The sequence below is a fragment of the Sarcophilus harrisii genome, chromosome 4 (genome assembly GCF_902635505.1).
Source record: "Sarcophilus harrisii chromosome 4, mSarHar1.11, whole genome shotgun sequence".
NCBI lineage: Eukaryota > Metazoa > Chordata > Mammalia > Dasyuromorphia > Dasyuridae > Sarcophilus > Sarcophilus harrisii.
Genome location: NC_045429.1, coordinates 14,806,423 through 14,828,491, shown reverse-complemented (window position 1 = coordinate 14,828,491; position 22,069 = coordinate 14,806,423). Strand labels below are relative to the sequence as shown.

Genomic DNA, 22,069 nt, shown 5'->3' with positions numbered 1-22,069 from the left:
CTCCTCCTGCTAGATGCCTTACATATGAAACATTGGATTGGTCAAAAGCATCTCCTTTGTCACAGAATTTATTTTTAGATATTTTGCCATCAATGATAATTATTTTAGGAAATTGAATCAAAATGGATCGACTAACAATCGAGATGGTGATAGTGATAGGGACTGAAAAAAGTATCAAGAAAGTAACTTTATTGAGAGTAATAGGTAAGGGCTGACTATGTGGCACAGTGGATTGATCTCCATGCCTTGGAGTCCATAAGACCTGAATTCAAATCTGACCTCCGACACTGATTAGCTATGTGTCTCTGGGAAGTCACTTGACCCAGTTTACCTCAGTTACCTTCTTTGTACAATGAGCTGAGAAGGAAATGGCAAACTACTCCAGTCTCTTTGCCAAGAAAAACCCTGATCATAAGAAGTAAAAAATGACTGAACTGACTAAATAACAAGCAAATTGAAATCATTATAAGACAAATCTTGTTACTGGATCTTCTAGAATGTGATTTGGAAACTGCACCAAGAAAACCCTAAATCTGACTCATAAAGAATTGGACATGAGTGGAACAACTGAAAAATAAATTGTACTTGTTTATATTAATAGGTAAGGTTGCTTCTAATGTATTTTATTTAACTTTAGGGCATACTTATTATACCTGTGATTTGACCACAACAAGGAACTCCATGGTGAGAGCCTCTGACTAATGTGGATCTATATCATCTCTGAAATGTTACAGCTTTAATAAAGGGAATTTCCTCGTGTTATCCATAAAATCTCAGATCAAGTACCATACGTCCCATTGTGGATGAGAATGGGGAGAGAATACTGACATTACTGACTAATCACCCCTCTTAGTTTCACCATCTGTAAGCTTGCAGCATTGGCCTAAGTGATCTTGAAGTTTCCTCCAAGCTCTAACCTACTATGATCCAGGTCAACAGCCTGTGTAAATAATGTTAGAAAGTTCAAGTCTGACCATAACATTGTCTCCCGTGCAGGAATCTTAGCGAATCCCTATGGACTCTGGGTTAAAAGAAGAACTAACATCCACGACTCTGCACAATTTAAATCCTCAGGAGATGGCAGCCCTGTTCATGCTCCTTTGTGTATTTTATGTTCTAGCAAAACTCTGGTGCTTGCTATTCCCAGAATTCTGTCTGCCACCTCTGTACGACTATGTCCCCTGGCTAGAACGTGTTCCCTCCTCACTTCCACCTCTTAACACAGAGTCTCATGCTTAGTTCCAAATCTCCAGAATTGAAATAAGTCTCCCTAGCAACAGAGGTTTCTAATCATTAGCTGATCCTCAAGACAGCCTGTTCCTAATCCTATGTGGCTCACTGAGCTGGATTTTATGGAAAGAAGGTAACAGGAAAAGAGAAGTTAGATCTGTTTTGCCCTAGAGCTGCCCACAACCTATCCTGAATACTTGGGTAAATTCTCATCATCACATTTTAAGAAGGATGTCGATTAGCTAGAGAGTACCCACAGGAGAGTGAGCAGCAGAAGACTTATTTCTTGCATCTACTAGGAGGCACCATAGTGGGCAGAGGGCTGGTCCTTGAATCCTTGGACTCCAAGTTTAAATCCTGCATCAAATATTTACCAGCTGTGTGACTCTGGACAAGTCCATTTAACTTCTGTCTGCCTCAGTTTCCTCATCTGTCATGTGGATAAATCTCATTTACTTGCTTGGTTTGTTGGGAAGATAAAATGAGATAGCATCTGGGAGGTGCTTGCCATCTTGTCTAGCACTTTATAAATGTTTCCTTTGCTCCTTATGAGCTGAATTGATCTTTGCATGTTTAATCCATATTAATCCTCTTTTTGAACCCTCTACTTCAGCCAACTATCCTAGTTTCTCTTTCCTGAATAGGACTTGTATTTCCCCATCTCCTCAGTCCTTGCCATTGGGAAAACTTTTTCCTCTTCTACACATCCTACTCTTTACCCTAAAGACACCATCCCCTAAAGACTCTCTACTCATCCCAATGGCAGCCAAAAGTTTCTATGCTCTGAATTCCCAGAGCCCCTTTTGGGGAAGGTGGAACCAGGGTTAGGACTTGTCTTGTACTTGCCTATTTTAACTAATTATTTGGAACCAGGGTTAGGACTTGTCTTATACTTGCCTATTTTAACTAATTACTTGGCTAATTCAACCCAAAGCTTGATGCTTTCTACGGACTTCAGGAGAACAGGTGCTGTCAGTCGTAAGCTAAGTTTCTTTTCCCTGGGACCTCCTCTTGAACCTCGGCCAATCTGAAATGAATCTTGGACTGGTTGCCCTGTAAAACATTCCCTCAGGAAAACTCTTCCTCCTTACAGTATTCCTTAATTTTAAAAATGGCTCTTTAACTCACCACGTGCCCATTTTTGTCTTGTTTCTCTAAATAGACTGGAACCCTTCTGAGGTGTTCAGTCCCGTATTGGACTTTTCCCTTCCCTCTGCACCCTATTACCAGCAGAAGGAAGATCTGGAACCATGTCTTGTACCTAATTGGTGCTTTCAAGACATTTTGCTATTTTTATTTATTTCTGTGTTCTGACGACTCGAACATTTATTCTGTACGTGAATAATTTCAGAACGTTTCTGTCGGTGATTTGGAAGTATATTTTTACAGAGGTTGCCAGAATTTTCCATTCCTATGTTTCCCCCTAAATGTTATTTTATGTTAATATCACAAACATTAGCAATTCAAATCACTTAAGGCCTTTTGATAAATCTTTTTTTTTTTTTTTAAAAAGTGGTAGACATTCTCTGTTTCTAAAATAAACAGCACTTGAGATTTTCAGCCTCTTGGGCATGAATGTTTTGAATATAAATATATGCATAAACATAGACTGTGGTATTTTTCTCCAGATTTAAATTTGCCTACACACATTTTCAAAGGATGCTTTGGGGAACTTAACTGGACTCTGCTCGACTCTCCTAAGGCTAAATCTTTGTGTTGATTTTCCTGTTCAGAACTCTCTGGCTCCAAAGAGCCAAAGTGGTCTATCCCCTTTACCACAAAGCTACCCTATCTTCATTCAGTTTTTAACAGTTAGATACCCCGGGCCCCTGTGATGAGGATATGTTAAATATTAAAATTATTGTAGTCAGATGGATTCTTTCCTCTGGAAGATTCAGGGAGAATGTAATAGATGTCTTCCAATATTTAGAGGTTTGTTGTAAAGAAGCAGGGTTATAATTATTGTCTGTGGTCTCAGAGAGCACAGCCCTGTCCAATGGGTAGAAACTTCAATGAGTTCAAGTGTGTGTTAATGACAGAAATAAACATCCAACTATTAGAACTGTATAAAAGTATAGTCAGATGCCTTGGGGATATGGTGTCCTTAGAAATTAGCTAAATGACCACTATTGGATATATTTATATTAGGGAGACTTTGCCATTATGATTTGGGACTCCATATCTACTGGGTCCCTCTCAACCCTGAACTGTGATTCTGTGACACATTTTGCTGAGTGTTAGTGAGACTAGTTCTATGGGTACATTACCCATCTGGGGCTGAGGACTATGTTTTGGTGCTGTGAGGGGTGGGTACAAGAGAATTGTAGGATGGGGCCTGCCCTCGAACAGCTTACATTCAAGGTGATGATACAGAATGAGGGCACCAAGCAATTGCAAAGGTTAAATTCTGTTAAATGTGATAGGAACTCAATATTTCAGAGGGGAGAGATCACTGTGGACTAGAATGATCAGAGATGACTTCCCAAAGGAATTATTGTTTGGTCTGGGTCTCAAATGCAGGAGGCTTGTATCGGTTTTTGGGGGAAGGAGTTCATTTGTTAGCACTGCTCTGAATATTGTGTAGGCAGCAGGGTGGTTTAATATGTAGAACATTAGACTTGAAATCATCCTTACACATCCCTGAGTTCAAGTCCCATCTCAGAGCTTTGCTAGCTGTGTGAGCCTGATGTAATCAGTTAATTTTTTTCATCCTCAGTTTCCTTATCTGCAAAATGGGAATAATAACAAAGCCTATTTCTCAGGATTATTATAAGGAAGGAATGATGTAATTTATATAAATCATGTTATAAATTTTGTTTTATTATTATTGGAAATTATTTCTGAAGATTAAACATTGTCCACTATTTTCTGTTGTCAGTATCACTGATTATTTTTTCATCTTCTATCTTTTTTTTTATTTTCCTGAGGCAATTGAGGCTAAGTGACTTGCCCAGGGTTACACAGCTAGGAGGTGTAAAGTGTCTGAGGCCAGATTTGAACTGAGGTCCTCCTGACTTCAGGGCTGGTGCTCTATCCACTGCCCCATCTAGCTGCCCTATCTTCTATCTTTGGAGGATGCATAATATACCTTTTAGCTATGCTTACTGGTCTAATGACTTTGTTTTATTTGCAAGCATGGACCCAATATGGATATAATGTCTTTTTTTTTTTTTTTATACCAGGACTTACAGAAATATAAATCCTGAAAATCCAGTAATGTGCAAATTATGCCTAAGACACCAGTGTTTAATTTATTTTACTTTCCCTTTTTATTTTCTATAGAAAAAATCCGGCAGAGGTATGCCGATCTGCCTGGAGAGTTGCATATCATTGAGCTGGAGAAAGAAAAGAATGGGCTTGGTCTCAGCCTTGCCGGGAACAAAGATCGTTCTCGGATGAGCATCTTCATTGTGGGGATTCACCCGGATGGTCCTGCCGGCCGAGATGGGCGCATGCACATCGGCGATGAGCTTTTAGAGGTAACAGTCACTTATTTGGGGTATTGCAGGCCAAAGTCAATTGCAGGTGACACATCTGATCAGTGGATCACACATTTTGAGCCAGGAAGTACTTTGGCAATCAGTTTTCCGCAAGAGAAGATAGAGGAAGGGCTTTTAAGACTTAACAAACCATCTTACTTTTCAGTTTTTTTGAAGGAAATGGTGGTAGAGGGAAGCATCAGTGCAAATCGGCTTTTTGTTTTTAATGGTGCGGCTGAAGACTTTGCTCATGGGAAATTTCAGAAGCCCCTTGGAAAGACATCATTTAGTAAAGGAGGTAGAAGTGAACTGGTTCTGATTACCAATGGCCCAAGGAGCTGAATTGCTTTTACTTGGGCAGTCTTACTGGTGGGTCTTCCCGGCTTCCAGAATTTACAACAAAGTGTGATCTTGTTGCTCTAACTGCCGCAAAGCATATTCAGTACCTGACTGATTTTAAGGGTTTTTAGGAGAATGGAGATAAATGTGGGAAAAAATGGGCAGATCAAGGAGGAAAGAAGCCCAGATAATAAGAAACATTGGATGCTGGAAAGAGCCCAGAGTGTGAATTCCAAAGACTTGATTTCAAATCCTAATTCAGGCATTTTCTGACATTTGGCAAATCACTTCAGTTCTTTGGGTCTCTATTCCCTCAATTAAATGGATTACTTGGAATAGATTATTAAATTCAGTGCTATGTTAGACCCACAAAGCTTAACATGAAACAATGCTTGCCCTTTCAGAACATTCTGTTTAGGGAAGTGAATGTAAAATGCACACACACACACACACACACACACACACAAATAAATTTTTAAAAATGCATAAACAATAAGCACAATGGAACAGATAATCCTTAGTAGCCAATATCTATCCCCTGGGGCTGAGGTGGGTCTTGAATGAGCTATTTTGTCTAAAGCCTTTGTGATACATTCATTATAGTCCTGTCCAACTCCTCTTGACCTCATTTGTTGTTTTCTTGGCAAAGAAGGGGCTTCCCATTTTCTTCTCCAGCTTATTTTACACATGAGTAAACTTGTAGGGTTAAGTGACTTGCTCAGGATCACACAGGTGGTAAGTGTCTGAGACCAGATTTAAACTCAGGAAAATAAGTCTATCTGACTCCAGAGCATCAGCTCTATGCACTATACCAACTAGGTGCCCCTATAGTACTTTACACATACCAGATGCTTTTGTTGGCATAATTATTATTTATAATTGTCATTGGGCTAATATGTTATTAATTTATATTATGTACTATAAATTTATAATAGCCATGGGCTATTCCACCACTCAGAAATGGTTTTCTTGATTCTTCCAACCCAGCCTCCAGAACTACTACAAGATGGAGGAATTTGTTGACCCCTACCCCTAAATATGGGACACAAGGAACACATATCCTGTGGCCCAAAATGTTACTTCTTGTTTTCTCAAAGTATTGGTTCTACTCTTTCCTCATCCATTTTTCCATCTTGTCTTGACCCGTCAGACTTTGGCCCAGAATTGAATTCCCTCCCCGATCTCACTTGCCTGATGCAAAGTTAATGTTGAAGCCCAATGTTTTCTAAACTCAACTGAATATACCTTCACAGTCTAGCTCCCTGGCTCCCTGCAGGACTGATTCTCTAAAGCTGTCACTTCCAGGACATCATTTACTGACGGCCCCAAATTGTTTTTACACGGTCTCCTTTTGTTTGTTTCCAGTGCGGTGTTATAGAGGCTTCCAAAAATACAGAAAACTAACGCACGTAGCACAATATTTAGTTCAATTAATTTTCACCAAACATCCTTTGAACAAACTTATGAAGATAAAACAACAACGTCCTGTTAGCTTTTGCTCCTTTCCTACAACTGTACAATAAGCTTTTTATGGCCCCAGTTACCATTCACACAAAGCCTCCCCATCATCCTGCTCTAGATGGTTGCAGATGAGAGAGGGAGGCTGGTGATCCTACACCGTCTCCCTCACTTTGATTCAGCTCATTCAAATGTTACAACCTTACCTCCCTGATATCATGGTCCTCTTCCAGAACGAAGGACAAAGAGCAATGCAACGAAATCGATTTTGCGTGTCTCCTCTTGGTTTTGTGTCCTCATGGAGTCTGACACAGAGTTGGCACTAAATCAATACTTGCCAACTGATTAATTATGGTATGTTGATGGTCCCAGGTTCTCACAAGTTCCAGGACATTACAGACTCTAGACAATCCAACTAAGATAGGACGGCTCTGATGACAGGCTCAGACGTACACACTTGGCAAGTTACATGGATGGATCCAAATTAATTTTAGTAAGATTTGCAACCAGTTCAGCCGCTGACGCTGAATAGTCCAACCTTCTCATCTTCCAGATCAGTCAGCTAAGGACCAGCTAAGTTAAATGACTTAGTCTCAAAGAATCATGGGCTTAAATCTGGAAGAGTCTTTAAGAAGCCACTTTGTCCAACCCTCTCATTTAAAAAATTAGGAAACTCAGGCCTTGGGTGTTTAAGTGACCTGAATATTACATTTAAAAGATGTTTTGAGTTTGGGATTCCACTAGGGATTCCCAATGGCTGCTATAAAGATTGTGTTCTTAATGAAATCATTGCTCATTGTGATTGAAGGTTTTGAGGGTGGGGATTGTTCCATTTTTGTTATTGCTCAAGTATCGGACACATTGCCAGAAAGATAGTCATGAAAGAGTTTATTGGCTGGAATGGTAGTCAGTCCATAAAGCTTATGGACCTGAATGGAATTGAATAGAAAGGGGAGAAGTTAGTTACGTGAAAACTCCTTTCATCATTAAAAGTCATGCTCTGCCTTGGAGGCTGTGATGCTTTGATATTCCATTCTACCTTCCCAAGCACCAAAATCTTTGGAGACCTTTTTAGGAAAAAGCAGACAATTCCAAGTCTTTTCCTGCTTGCCTGGTGCTCTCTTCCCAGCCTTTACTAACCCTTGAAATTCAGAACTCAAGAGGAGATCACTACATATGCCCAAATAGAATGGAAACACAAAATATAGCCAGCTTCAAATTTGGGCAGAGAAAAACATTGCTAAATGCCATCCTGTTTTGCCTTCTGCATTGCTAATGACGTTGAGGTTTGCTCAACGTCATTTTTTTTTTTCCTCTCCTGTAATGATTACATGGAAACTAGGGTAATAAAATTATTAATATTTGCTTCCTCCCTCTTCAGAGCCAAACGTGATCCTTTGGGCGTTGTTGAGGATCTTGGAGCATCAGGGCTTTTGAACTAAAAGGAAGGAACATTGAACCAGCTTTATGCAGCCCCTTCATTTAACAATAATGGAAAGAGAGGGTTGGCTAGTTAAGGCGATTGAACATCCCCCAGTAGGGGGTGCTGAGACAGGCTGTGTCCCTGGGCCATCAGACCTCCAAAAGTTGCACTTGTTTTCCATTCTAGCAAAAACATGGAATCTGGTGTCCCGAAATCATGGGATCATGGCTCTCCTGTCCCAGCTTCTGCTGCTCTCTCTTGGCATGTCTTCTTCCCCCTTGCTTTTTCCTGATGTTTGACACTCTCACTGTTTATTAGCCTCTCTCCCACAAGTTGAAATTGGAAGGAGAGACAAGATTAGACAGTGAATTCAATTAATTTTGTCATCTTCTTGTCTTTCTCATTAAGAGGATAGTTGGGGGGGAAGGGACCGAATCTATTGGCTTCAGTGAGGCTTCTGTGGCCGCCTTGCATTTAATTTCTCCCTGCTAGCCCTCCTTTCTAATTAACACAATCAATCAAGGCTTTATAAACTCCAAAATAAGGATGACCTCTCTAGTGAGAGGACTTCTCATTTAATTCTTGAATTCTTCTCCATTAGCTTTATTTTTTAAAAATTGTATTTAGTTTTTATTTTGCCTGGATTTCTCTCCATATCGCTCCCACTCCCCCTACCCCAAGAGGCATCCCAAGGAACAACGAACATTTTGAACAGAAATAGATTTTTTTTTAAATTAAGAAAAAAATCCCAAAATGCATATTGTTTCATATCCTTGCTCCTCTTACCTCTACAAAGGAATACGATTAGTTTCTTCTTATATTCAGGCCAGATTTTCTTTAAACTCAGAACATTCAGTTTTTCTTGTGCTTTTGATTGTGTATATTTTTGTTTGTTTGTTTGTTTTTTGCCAATTCCTTCACTTGACTTCAGTTCTTGTAAGTCTTTCCATTAATGCTCTTTATAGCAATCTTCAGCATGAGAGCAAGGTGAAAAGATGTCTCACTGGATAGAACATGGACCTTGAAGTCCTAAGTTCAAAACTGACCTCTGAAACTTACTAGCTGCAGGACTCTGGACAAGTCGCATTTCTTCTCTCATCCTCAACTTCCTCAAGCATAAAATGGGATAATAGTACCTTCCTCCAAGGGTTACTCTAGGGAGCAAATGGACTGATATTTCTAAAGTACAATGCCTGCCCTACAGTAGGTGCTTGAAAGATGATGAGGATGGAGATGAGGAGGAAAGTGTCTAGTATCTACTCCAATTGTGTGATTGCAACATTATTATTAACCAGGCAAGAGGAAATTGATCAAAAGAACAGCAGCTGAGTCGATAGCAGCACCATGTGCCACTGAAGCCTGACTTTTAGCAAGATCTTCATTTGAAGGGAAAGGACTTACCCCCTGACTTTTAGGATAAGGCTCCCAAGGAGCAGTGGCAGAAATGACATCCTTGTACACACACATTTTAATCCTGTGTTGTCAGCTTCATCCAATGGCAGCTACTAAATAAATGTCCTTTTGACTTGGAAAACAACCTTTCCTATTTTCACAAAAATTCTCACTTCCTTGATCTGTATGTGAGTGAGTGTGGCGGGGGAAAGGGTGACATTTTGATTGTTGTAGTTTGAATTGTTCCAAATCTTCATCTGTCTACCTCTCCTCCCTCCAGGATTTTCATCAATTTCTGGCTTTTCTATCCCTAAGTCTGGGTAAAAGCTCCCCTCTATTACTCAGGTAATTAATTCATATGTAACTTAAGTCATCTATGACAGTGAGATGCCCACGGTTACATGCCCACTGTTACTGTCCACGGTTACATGATTTGCATGCATCAGGCTAGCAGGACTTGAACTCAGGTCTAAATTCCTTCCTCAAAGATTGGATGTCCATGTATTTCCCCATATACAGACATGAGCCCTTCCTGATTCCCCAAACTTCAAGAATCCCTAAATTAGGACTTCAAGGAGTCCCTAAATTAATATGATTTTGTATACATCAGCTGTTTCCACAGATAGCAGCTAAGCTCCATGAAGAGAGGGACAGTACCTCTTTTATCTTTTTTGGGTACCAATGGCTAGCACATAATTGGTGTTTAATAAATGCTCGTTGGTTGCCAGCTCTCCATTAACTATGGCCGGCTATGAGAAAGTTTCCTGACCTAGCATATTGAGACTAACAGTGGGAATCCACCATGGAGAAGCTTATTGGGGGGTAAAAGAAATATTTGGTAAATATATTATCCTGTTGCAAGTATTGTATTTTTTGTATGCATGTGTGGTAAACTATGGTATTGATTAATTTTCATACTGAATAGGAAAACAGGATGATTTATCAATTATATTTCTTTTATGCATGTGTGGTAAACCATGGTATTGATTTATTTTCCTATTGAATAGGACATATGGGATGATCTGCCAAATAAAATTATAAGTATAAAAGGAGCTGTATGATCTTGGGTCGGCCATTTAACCCTGTTTGCCTCAGTTTCCTCATCTGTAAAATAAGCTGGAGAAGGAAATGGGAAGCCACTGCAATGTTTTTGCCAAAAAAACCCTAAATGGGGTCATGAAGAGTCAATGTGATTAAAACAATCAGACAGCAATGGAAAGTTCTAGGGCCATGCACACAATAGGTTCTTTCCTTATACTCTTTACTGAAAAGGGTTGGGAAGCCATATTCTTTAGGAAAAAATTTGTGTGTGGAGTGAAGAGTGAAGCCTGGAAACTTGAGATGGGAACTGTGGGGGGTCCTCCGCCTATGGCAACTTCTTATTATATCGGTAAACAAATCTGCTGTAATATATGATCTGAAACAGTTTGTCCATTGATTGAGATCAAGTGATTTGCCCATAGTCCTATAGGTGGTAATTGTAAAGGAGCATCCTTGACTATGAAACCAAAACTGTCTTCTTTATTATGCACACTCTCTAGTGGATAGAAGAGATAATAGATAAATTATGTCCTAACTACCCCGCAATCATCAGCACTCCCTCTTTATTAATGTGGGGTCAGGCTTGGTATTCCCAAGTGACATTTCTCGGAAGCCTTACTGTGGCTGTCAGGATGAATTCTTCCTAGGAAAGAACCATCAGTGTGACCTGTCAATCGATGACCCCCTCCATTTGTAGAAGAACCTTCTTCCACATTAAAACCTTAGAAGAGGGTATCATTAGAAATGCAGCCCTCTTCCCTCTTTTCTGGGACTTTGGGGGGATTGGAATTGATTTAAAATGTCATGACTGTGTAATTACCATGTGGTCATAAATGAGGTTTGCTTGGTTAAATTGAGTTTCCCATAACTATTGGATTCCAAAAACAAGACAGACCCAGCAACGGTGCCCCAAAGTATTATTTGGACTTGGTCTGTGCCATTGGAAGGGGGCTGCCCAGGACCAATACGGGAAAATTAAATGATGCTGCTTTCACCTCTGGTTATTGGAGCTGATTAACTGGAGACAAATTACATGTTAGCTTTTGATGATGGTAATAAAAGTGAGACTGATACAGTAGATAGAAGTCAGCCTGAGAATCAAAAAAATGGAGGCTCCCATCATGACTCTGATGTATTCTGACTGTAGGATGTTGGGCAGATTGTTTAACCTCGGAGTGCCCCAAGTAACACTGAACAAAATAGGTTGTAGAGAAGATGCTGATCTAATACATTCTTGGACCTGTCTTTCTGGACATACATGAAATCACAGGTCTGGTAAACAAACAAATAAAACACCCAGTAGTAATAGTAGCAGTAATTGCAATAATCGATGCTTAGAAAGAGATGATCGAGTGGCTAAAATATATAAACCAAAAGCTTGCTCCCTTTATAAACTAGCTATGAATCCCTCCCAAAATAGCCTTAAGTAGTGAGGTGACATGGATAGAGCACCAGCCCTGAAGTCAGGACTCAAATCTGGTGGTCTCAGACACTTAACACTTATGTGACCTTGGGTAAGTCACTTAATCCCAGTTTCCTCAGGGAAAAAAAAAAGAATAAACAAACTCTACTAGAACTGAAACAACAAAGAATTCTTTCATCATCATTGTCCTTGGTACCCATTACATCCCTCTTTGAAACTTGTAAAAGCTTTCCATGTATCAGTGCATCTTATCAATGCATTGTTACTGACAAAACTGCTCTCCCCCAACGCCTGAGCGTAAAATTGATCCATTCAAATTGTAGAGCAGTGTCTTTAGTAGATTTCACCATATTTACTCTCCAGACAACATGGAATAAAAAGTTTTCAACCTCAAGAGGAAGTTTCTTTTTGTATCAATAGAATGAGATACATGTCATCCATGTTGTTCCTTCTGCTTCTGGAGTTGCCCTAAAGGTACTTTTGAGTCTTTAGAAAGTCATCTTACTGGTATTCAAATGCAGATAAGCCATCATTTTAGGACCCTTTGCAACAGTCTGCAAACATTAAATATAAAATCATAATAGCAGGAGACTCACCAGTCCTCAGGTTATCTCTATATGTTTCCCTTCCAAAGAAGATAAGAAGATAATCAAATCATGATGATAATCTAATAATAATATGTCCATTGATATATATATATTGCTCAACCTGTCCTAAAAATACTTTTATTCTAAGATGTTTATTCATTTTGGGGAAACCATTCTAATTTTTTCATCTGTGTATTAGTCCAAAGAATATGAAATATAATGGAATTGCCCCAGCATTATGTCTTTCTGAATTTCATTGAAGTATGAAAAGAAAATGATAGTAACCTAAAACTGAATTAACCTTTTTGGAACCCCTTCATGATTTAAAAAACAAACTAATATTCTCTTGAGTTTTAAGGTTTGCAAAATTATTTACAACCATCTCTAATTTTATATGATAGATATAGTCATAATTACTCTCTTGCTACTATTGTGTGATTTTACAACATTAAACTGTAAGTTCCTTGAGGGTAAGGATTGCTCCATTTTGTACATTTTGAAGAATGAAAAGACAAACCGCTCCAGTATTTTTGCCTGGAAACTCCCAGATGGCATCGTGGAGAGTGAAACAAGACTGAAATGACTTGACAACAACAATCTCTAACACTTAACATGATTCCTGTCACATAGTCTGAACTTAATACTTTTTATTTCATTTTCTTATTTAATTCTTTCATCTTATTTTTAAGGTGAGAGGAAAATAAAGCTCAAGATAAACTAGCCTGCCTTTAGTTGCATAACTAATCCCTTTTGGTGGTTGTATCTTTCTGCTCCAGGTCTGTTCTCCTAGTTTTCTGCTTCTCTTATTTACAAATAACCCAGAGTGTGAAATGCATCTTATTATGGACAAGGCCATTCAGGAAATCTCAGGCTTATTTACTTTGGTAAGAATTCAGAGGGGATTAGATAAAATAATCTGGGCCTTGGGCAATGCTCAGAACACTAACAGGGAAATGTGTCCTAATTCAAATCTAAATCCATGAGTAAATTTATCTGGAGACCATGGAAAATCACTTTCTTTTTCTGAATTCCATTTCTACCCTTGTTAAATGAGAGCTTGGAGGATCTCAAATGTCCCTTGTGATTTGTGGTTTTGTGTGCTAATCCACTGTGGATGCCCATGTAGCCTAGTTGAGTGACTTTGAAGACCCTTAGTACATATGGAAGGCAGCCTCATACAGTTGAAAGACTCCTACATCTGTAGTTGAAGAATATGGGGTCAAATCTTTCCCATGCAACTCTGAACAAGTCACTTAAAAGTTTCTGAGCCTTGGTTTCCTGATTTGTAAGATGAAGTTTGTGATAACTTGGGATTGCATTTCCTTCTCTAGATCTGTCACAATTTCGTCTTGCTGGTACACGTTTTCTCCATTGAGGTTTTGGGTGATGTGTGCCCATCCCTGAGGGTATGATTCAACTTTATAGCCCAAGGAGTTCTCACATTATAGAAGTGGCTGCAATCCATCCGTGGCTTTTGGCTGTGAAAGGGGACATAGGGCAGAAGATATCCATCTGATAATCACATTTTGTATTAGTGTGTTTCTTTTTCTCCCTTACAGAGGAGATAACATAAAAGAGAAAGAAGTACACAGACTAAAGTCACAGAGCTTACATTCACATCTTGATCCAGTCAATCATGTCCATGAACCTCAGCTTCCTCATCTGTTAAATGATGAGGTTGGGCTAGATGGCTTACAAGGTACTTTCCACTTCTGTGACACATCACTGCCCCTTTCTAGCCTCAGTTTTTCCACCTGTGAAATGGTTCTCTAATTCCCAGTTAGCTCAAAATCTGTGGTTTTTATTAAATCATCTCCCAGATCTCTCCCAACTCTTAAAATTTTATGATTCTCTCCATACTTACTTCTAAGGTGTGGATACTTGTCAGTGTGTTCGCTGCATTTGAGAATTAATCAGTAATTGAAGCCAAAAATATATATACTATATAGGAAGAAGCCAAGGTAAAGGCAAGATCTCCTGTTTTTGCCATACGCCCTTTGATCTATATTATTCTTGTGTGAGGTTCTCTACCATGTCAGTGTTTTTTATAAAATATCCTTGTATTTGATGATTAAAAATAATCTTCATATGAATATTCTTCTATTGATAGAGCACCTCTAAATCCACTTTTAGAATGACCTGGATAATTATGGAATATGACCATGATGAAAGGTTATAAGCCCATAATAAATAGCAATTAGTAAAAATGCAAGAGAATGTTGGCAGACTTGAAAAAATTCAAATTCTTTCTAGAGTTTGTGTGTTTTTTCCTAAGTATCACAGTTTGAGAAATACATCGATAAGCTGGAAAGTGTCCCATGGAGGGCAGACTGAATGGCAAAAGACCTTCTGTATATACCTTATATATGAGAATGCTAAATGGATTTGAAGATTTTAATCTGGAGAAGAAAAAGGGTTAGGGTTAGGCTGTCTTCCAGTATTTAAAATGCTGCCATGTATAAAAGGTTTTGAAGTTGGTCTCTTTTGACTCAGAAGGCAACATTTGGGGACCTGGAATTGCAAGGTTAGCCTTGACAGAAATTTTTTGACAATCCAGGCTACAAGGAAGGAGAAAGGCTTGCTGGGGGAGGTAATGATTTAGGACCATTCAGGATTTTCAGGTAAAGACAGGATATTCATGTCTCAGTTTCACTGTCAAAGAATTCTTTCATAGGCATTGTTTGAATTAGTTAGTCATAGTTAGTCTTTTCAACTCTATGATTCTGTGACATGATGTAGAGTAAAAAAGCCAGAACCAGCAAAATTTTAAATTATGCACTTTCTCTCAAATGTATAAAATTCTAGTATTGAGCAAAATGAACTCTTAAAAAAATACAGGAGTGTATAAGGACCTAAAGAAAAACAACAGCAATGATTATTATAATGGAATCTCTTCCTTTCTACACAGCATGCTAGAAGGTATAAGAGCTGAATTCAGAGTCAGGAAGCCCTGGTTTCAAGTCTCATCTTTGAAACATTCTGTCTATTTGATCCTTGTTCCAAAATAATTTGCCTATTTGTCCTGTCGATTAAGGATTAACTTCTGTTTGCCAGTTTCTCTCTTAAAATTCAGAATCCTCTGTCGTGTTAAAGCCATCAATCCTTCTCCCTTTGGTGTGACTTAACTTCATTTAAGTATCTAGTTGTCGCTAAATTTTGATTGCAAGAGGGAGAAATATGAAGTACTTTAAGAGAGATTGAAGTAATGACAGAGCTTGACAGTGGGAAATGAGAATGCATGGCACAAAATGGACAAGAGATGTAGAGAAGGAACTGAGAGGACAAGGAATCTATCTTGGTAATTTTGTCAAAGTCTCGGTGGCAGCTGCTCATATATCACTTAAAACTGCCTTTCTTGCTGTGAAATCCACCATGTTTGGTCTAAACCAATGTTGTCCAAAGTTGGACTTTCAGTATGACCCAAAGAGAAAGGTAATAAAGAAATTAGAAGTTGCGACAATGGCTCAAATCCATTGCACCATCAGACAGACAATTGTGACATTTGTCTCCAATACAACCTCACTGACTTTTACTCATCAGCCCACTCACCACCCTCCCACGATTGCTTTCTGTTCTGTCTCTAAAGTCCTCAGGGCAGTTCTAACCTATCCACAACCCAATCACCCACACACTGAGTACATATTAGCTTTGAGAACGGTCCACCCACCTCACAATAGCATATCTACTCTATATTCCCTTCCCAGTCTCCTTCTAGATGTTAAGAAGCCCTTAGAGAGCCTGGGATCTTATTTTTTTCTTTCTTCCTGCAGTGTTATGAAATGGAATAAATTTCCTCTTGTCACTTAATCTTTCACCATCTCAATCCTTTGAGTTTAGGATTCCCCACCATTCTCGCAAGGGGGGGAATCATCGTGATGGCAGTTTTTATTTTCCCATAAAGAGTGGAATTTTAGTAAAGAATGTAGAATCGGGAATCAATGTTTCAGTCTGTACCAATTAATTATGCAAATTTACATACGTGAGATTAATTCCTTAGTCCTCAGTTTTCTTAAGTATAAAATGCACTCAATATTACTAGACCTATTCCATCCATAGGCATAGTAGGAAAATAAATCTGAAAAATAAAGGGTTTGTAATGTTTTCAGTGATTTTATGGTGATAGAAAATATAATAAATTTCCCACTTATTTTTAGTGCTTTGGATGTATAGGTATTTAACAATGGATGGAAAGAATAAAATATAGTAATAACAAAATATCAACCTACCTCTTGTAGATGCTAGTTGAAAAAAGCTAAATACCATGTTTGTATGAAATTCCTATTTACAGAAATTGTTTTTTAAAACCTTGACCTGTCAAAGTAATTTCCCATTATACCAGCTCTGCCTCCAACTCTGATTTGAAAGAAAGAAAACAACATAAAGCATGTTAAGACACTTTCTAAATCCATGGTCCACTCCCTACTCCAGTTCTGCTGAGCCAAAGGAAGAGTGGTGGTGTTTTTTTTTTTGTTTTGTTTTGTTTTTTTGATTTGTTTCCACTTTTAGGATAATATGGCTTTTCATTGGAGTTGTTTTCGTTGCCTTATTTTCTTTATAGAATTTATTCTGGATATGAATGAGCACAATGTTATTGACATCAGGATTGTTTTTACAATTATTTCTGAATAAGTCCTTTCTCTAGGGGAAAGAGGAATAGATGTGGACCAAAAGGCATGGATGACACAATTCTGGTTCTATCCCATGTAACTCGTATAGTCTTTTGTAAGTTCTCTTGACATCTGTTTCCTAACATTTCAAATGACAACAACTTCTATACTAAGCTCCTCTTATATTTCTATAGTAATTTAAGGTTTGCATAACATTTTAAAAATCATTTTATCCTCCCAAAAGCCCTTTGAGGCAGGTACAATATGTATTATTGTTATTTCCATTTTTTAGGTGAGGAAACAGACTGAAAGAAGTTACTGACCTGCCCAAAAACATATAGGCAATATCTAAGGCAGAATTTTAATCTCTTTCTCTTCTCTTCTCTTCTCTTCTCTTCTCTTCTCTTCTCTTCTCTTCTTTTTCTCTCTCTCTTTTTCTCTTTTTTCTCTCTTTTCTTGCTCTCTTTGTGTCTTTCTCTTTTTCTCTCTCTCTCTCTCTCTCTCTCTCTCTCTCTCTCTCTCTCCCTCCCTCCCTCCCTCCCTCCCTCCCTCCTTTCCCCTTTACCCCCTCCTCTATCTCTCTCTTTCTATCTCAGAATTTCTTGCCACTCCACAGTGGGCTGGATTTTTAATGTAACAAAAATTTTCAGAAGTTTTTGGAGAATAAGTTTCATTCAGAAACCATTTATGTTGCCAACATTCCCACTGAATTATACAAAAGGCCCCCCTTTCTGGAAAAGGTACCAGAAAATAAACGTATCACATTTCTCCCTTGTGGTATTCCTAATCCACAAGGGATTGGTTGTTTTGACTACATTTTAATTTTTGTATAATTAAAACATCCAGCCCCAGCTCAATTTAATTAACTTGACTTGCTATCTGATAAGTTTGCTGCCCGGCTGTAATTGGATTGCTGTTTCCGATAAATCTTCATTTATGCCGGGTCCAAGGATGGAAAATTGAGAAGAGTTTAAATTTGAACTGTTTCACAAATATGTATTTTTTTGAAACTTGCTTTCATTGAAGCATATATCACTAAGGAATTTAAAATTAAATTGAGTCTGTCCATGTAATTAAAGAAAATCACTCCCCCCACCATCACCATGAATGACTGAGAAATCCTTTCTACTTCCTTATCAATGGGCACATTCTTGTAGCCTTCCAGATGCTCCCTCCTCTAACTAAACCTTCTGAGATGTGGGACTTATTTCCTCTTTCTTTCTCAAGTTCTCTCCAAAGAATCCCCCAGAATGCCCTCTGGTTTACATTAATCCATCAAACTTTCTCTTCTGTGTCAGGCTTTGTGCTGATCAGTGGGGATACAAAAACAAAAGCAAAGCAGTTCCTGCTCCCAAAGACCTGCTATTCTGTTGAGGTTATACAAGTACCCCGATAAGAAGGGACGGTGTAATATGAGGAGTAAGAAAATTCATGGAGCTTTCTTGGAGAGGCAACATTAATTATCACCTCTGTGCCACAGATTGTCATATCTACTTATCCAGCCTTGTGTTCCCTTTTGGCATCCATTAGATCTCCAATAGCTTCAGAGCTATATTAAGCTGGCTGTGATCTTTGTGCCCTGCACGCAACATAGCCAACATTGTCTTCCTGATCTCTCCCTCAATCCCTCTCCCTTTCCCAAGTTTCCTAGTTACTGTTAACAAGCACCCCCTTCCCAGTCACCTATGCCTGTAATATTGTCCCCAGCTTTGAAGTCCTACCCTCTGTCCCCAGAGCCACTCTGTTACCGGGACCTTCAGAACATTTCTACCAGATGGACCCTTCTTCCCTCTGACCCTGCCACTAAGTGGGGCAGGATTCCGTCACCCCACGCCTGAACGATTGCCATAGTTGGCCAGCTTGTTTTCTTCCCCCGCCTTGCTCCCCGGGCAGCCCGTCCTGTGCTAATGCTATCGATGTGAACTTCACAAACACAAGTCTGACCCATCATCCCCTGCTCCACAAATCCCACGGGTCTCAACACCCACCAGGATTGAGCATCAAATCCACTGTTTGATGTTCAGACTTGCTGCACATCTTCCCATTTTTCTGATATCTTTCCTGCCTCACCACCTAGTCTGTGCTCTGGTTACACTGGCCTCCTTCATGGTCCCCCAGAAGACTTTTTAGCTCCTTTTTCTGGGCCTTTTTCCCAGTTCTCAGTCGTGCATGGATGACTCTCCCTCTTCATCTCCTGCCTCCCCTGGCATCTTTCAAGTTTGTGGCCAATTCCTGCCCTCTCCAGGAAGCCTTTCCCTGCCCCTCTTCATTCCAAAATCCTCTTCTGTTGATTATTTTTACTTTATTCTTTGTGTAGTTTGTTTCCATACCACGGTTTGTAGGCGGTCTCCCCTATTCTCTTTTGTGTTCCTGGAGAACAGACTATCTGTTACCTTCATTTTTAAACTCCAGGGCTTGGGACAGATGTTTGGCAAGGAGTAGTCACCTTAAAAATGTTTATTGGTGGGGCATTTAGATGGCATAGTGGATAGAGCACCGCCCTGAAATCAAGAGGACCTGAGTTCAAATCCAGCCTCAGACACTTAATACTTCCTTGCCATGTGACCCTGGGCCAGTCACTTGACCCAATTGCCTCAGGGGGAAAATGTTTATTGGTTCAATCACTGACATCAATATAAAGTGAGGTCTGAAAAAAGAAAGGGTTTATTGGGGGAGAGCTGGAGCTTCATTCTGGCCATGAGCCTGCCCAACTCAGGGATCCAAGTAGCATAATCTCAGACCAGTGAATATTCCAGTAACTTAATTCTCTCCATTTCAGGCAGGATAAATGGGATCTGTGTATAAGACATAAAAGTGGAGATTTTCAATAGGCAGTTGGTGATACCAGATTGAAGGATGAGCACTGGGTGGGTAGTTGGGGATTATTTTAATGGAGCTGATAATTGAAACCATGAGATCTGATGTGATGAGAGCCCTGTGACAGATGGAGAATGATCGTGCAAAGGCAGCTGAAGCGCTAGCATAGATGGGAGGAGAGAGCGGTTCCCCAAGACAGGAGAGAAAGGCACAAGGTGGAGTGTTCTCAAGTGGTCGAAGTAGCTGAGATGTATCAGCCGTTCTGCATCAGTTGGTTGCAGTCCTACCTCCAAGGCCACAAGCTTTATTTACTTGTCTATTCTGCAAATACAGAGAGATTGGATCCAGCATCTGGCTGAGACATGAAGAAAAATATTAGACTTGAGTTTAAAGGGATGGCGTCAGGGTCGACGCCTGGTGAATCATTTTTTGAGGATGGGGAAAAACTTGACATGTTTTTGGGTAACTGAGAGAAGACTGGTGAATAAAAAGTGACTGAAGTTTGGGGAGAAAACAAGGATTTGGGGAACAGGCCAAGTTATAGAGGATGCGGAAGGGGATAGATGGTGCAAGAAGAGGAGTTGGCCATGACATTGGGAAGAGTGTCTGGTACCAGGACTGAGTTCTGGAAGATGGGTCTTCCTGGCTCTTGTCCAGCACTCCATCAAGCTGGACAGTGTTTCTAATGGAGCTTGTGGTCTAGAATTTGAGTGAGAAAAGTGAGGCTGGAGTTAGACAGAAGGGACAGGAAGAAGGATATAGACAGAGGGAGGGGACTTGAGTCCGAGTCTTGCTCTGATGCTCAGTTGTCTTTGTGGCTTTGGGGAAGCCACTTTGCCTCAGTCTCCTTGTCTTTAAAACAAATGTTGGACAGAACAGTCGCTGAGTCTGTTCCAGTTGTGTAATGGCCCGAGAGGGTTGGGGGGAGGGAGAGGATGAATCAAAGGTGCATGGGTAGTCTGAGCTTGAACAAGAGCATAGGACGGTCAGAGAGAACCACTTCAAAGCTTGGAAATGTAATTGTAGTTGTCAGTGAGAAAATAATAACTGATTCTAATGAAGACCTTCCAAATTCTTTACATTAATTGTCTCCCCGATCCTAACCACAACCCTGTGAGGGAAGGCATTTTCTGAGCCTGTTTTACAGATGAGAAGACTGAGGCAGACAAAGTGGTTAATGGCTACAACACTACTAGGGGCTGATATGAGGGTCTGCCTCCACGTTCAACACTCTCTCCACTGTGGTGGAAATAGAAAACCAGGGATTTGATGAGCCAGGAAGCCAGCGCCTTTGGAGGGGTAATGGATAACCCAAGCATTATGGTGCCCAAAATAAAGGCAGAGGTTGGTGTGGACTCTGAGCCAGGCCCATGCTGTCTGGGAAAGGAGGGAGAATGCCCAGGGGCTGCTGCCGGGACCTGGACGAGGAGCTTAGATGGGGAGAGGGCACATAAAGGAGGAAGCTTGCTACAGGATGTTGGCCAGTGGAGGGTTTGGAAGGTGGATGTCTGAGGAAGAGGGATTCTCACTGTGCTCATTTGGCAGGTCTTGTATGCAAAATGGGAACTTCCTGCACATGTGTGCATACGTACACACATCTCGGGACCCTCGAAACTTCCGTGTTTCCCAGTCTGTGTCTGCTTAGTGTCCTCCCTTTGCTAGCTTAGCTCTCCTTGCAGTGGGGCTGATAGCCTGTTCATTGGATGAATATTTTGGTTTTTCTCATCAGCTCTATGACCAACGACCTCCCTATGGATCCCCACTCCCATTTCCTCTTCCCTTTTCTCTTTGCTTTGAATTCCACCTTCCTCTCTATCTATCAGTCTTGCCTCTTGGGGCCTCATGGGAAATGTGTTTCCTAGTCAGATTGGGCTGTTGGCCCAGAACACTTGAAAATGGAGGCTTTCCCCCATCTCACCCATTCTAGTCTATAGGAGCTAAAACTGGAGCTGATTCCCAGGTCTAGGCTGCCTCTCGGGACACTGGGAGAGAGGGCCTGGTCCGGCCAAACGGGATGGCTTTCACGCTGGGGCTCGGCTCTTATTCTGGCTCCGTTTGTTTTGCTTGATTGAGGTTTCCCATTTTTGTCACATGATTGCCTCCATTTCATGCCCCGATCGCTCTTCACCCCACTCCGAGCTCTGTGATTACTCCATCGGCCCTGGCAGATTTGCTGACGGCAGCTGCTTTCCCAGTAAACAGCAGAGTAGTTGGCAATGGAAAATCCATCCAGTAGAAGCGGGCAGCTTTGCTTTCTGTTGCCGGCTCCTCTG

General features: G+C 40.2%; 1 protein-coding gene across 4 annotated transcripts in view; it reads left to right on the top strand.

Moving 5' to 3' along the window:
• PATJ (PATJ crumbs cell polarity complex component) overlaps window positions 1–22,069 on the top strand; it is a 329,924-nt gene that overhangs the window by 201,033 nt on the left and 106,822 nt on the right. For all 4 annotated transcript variants that reach the window (XM_031969002.1, XM_031969001.1, XM_031969004.1 and 1 more), the window contains exon 28: window positions 4,513–4,709. In XM_031969002.1, coding sequence (XP_031824862.1) covers window positions 4,513–4,709 — 197 coding nt within the window. The remainder of the gene's footprint in view (window positions 1–4,512; window positions 4,710–22,069) is intronic.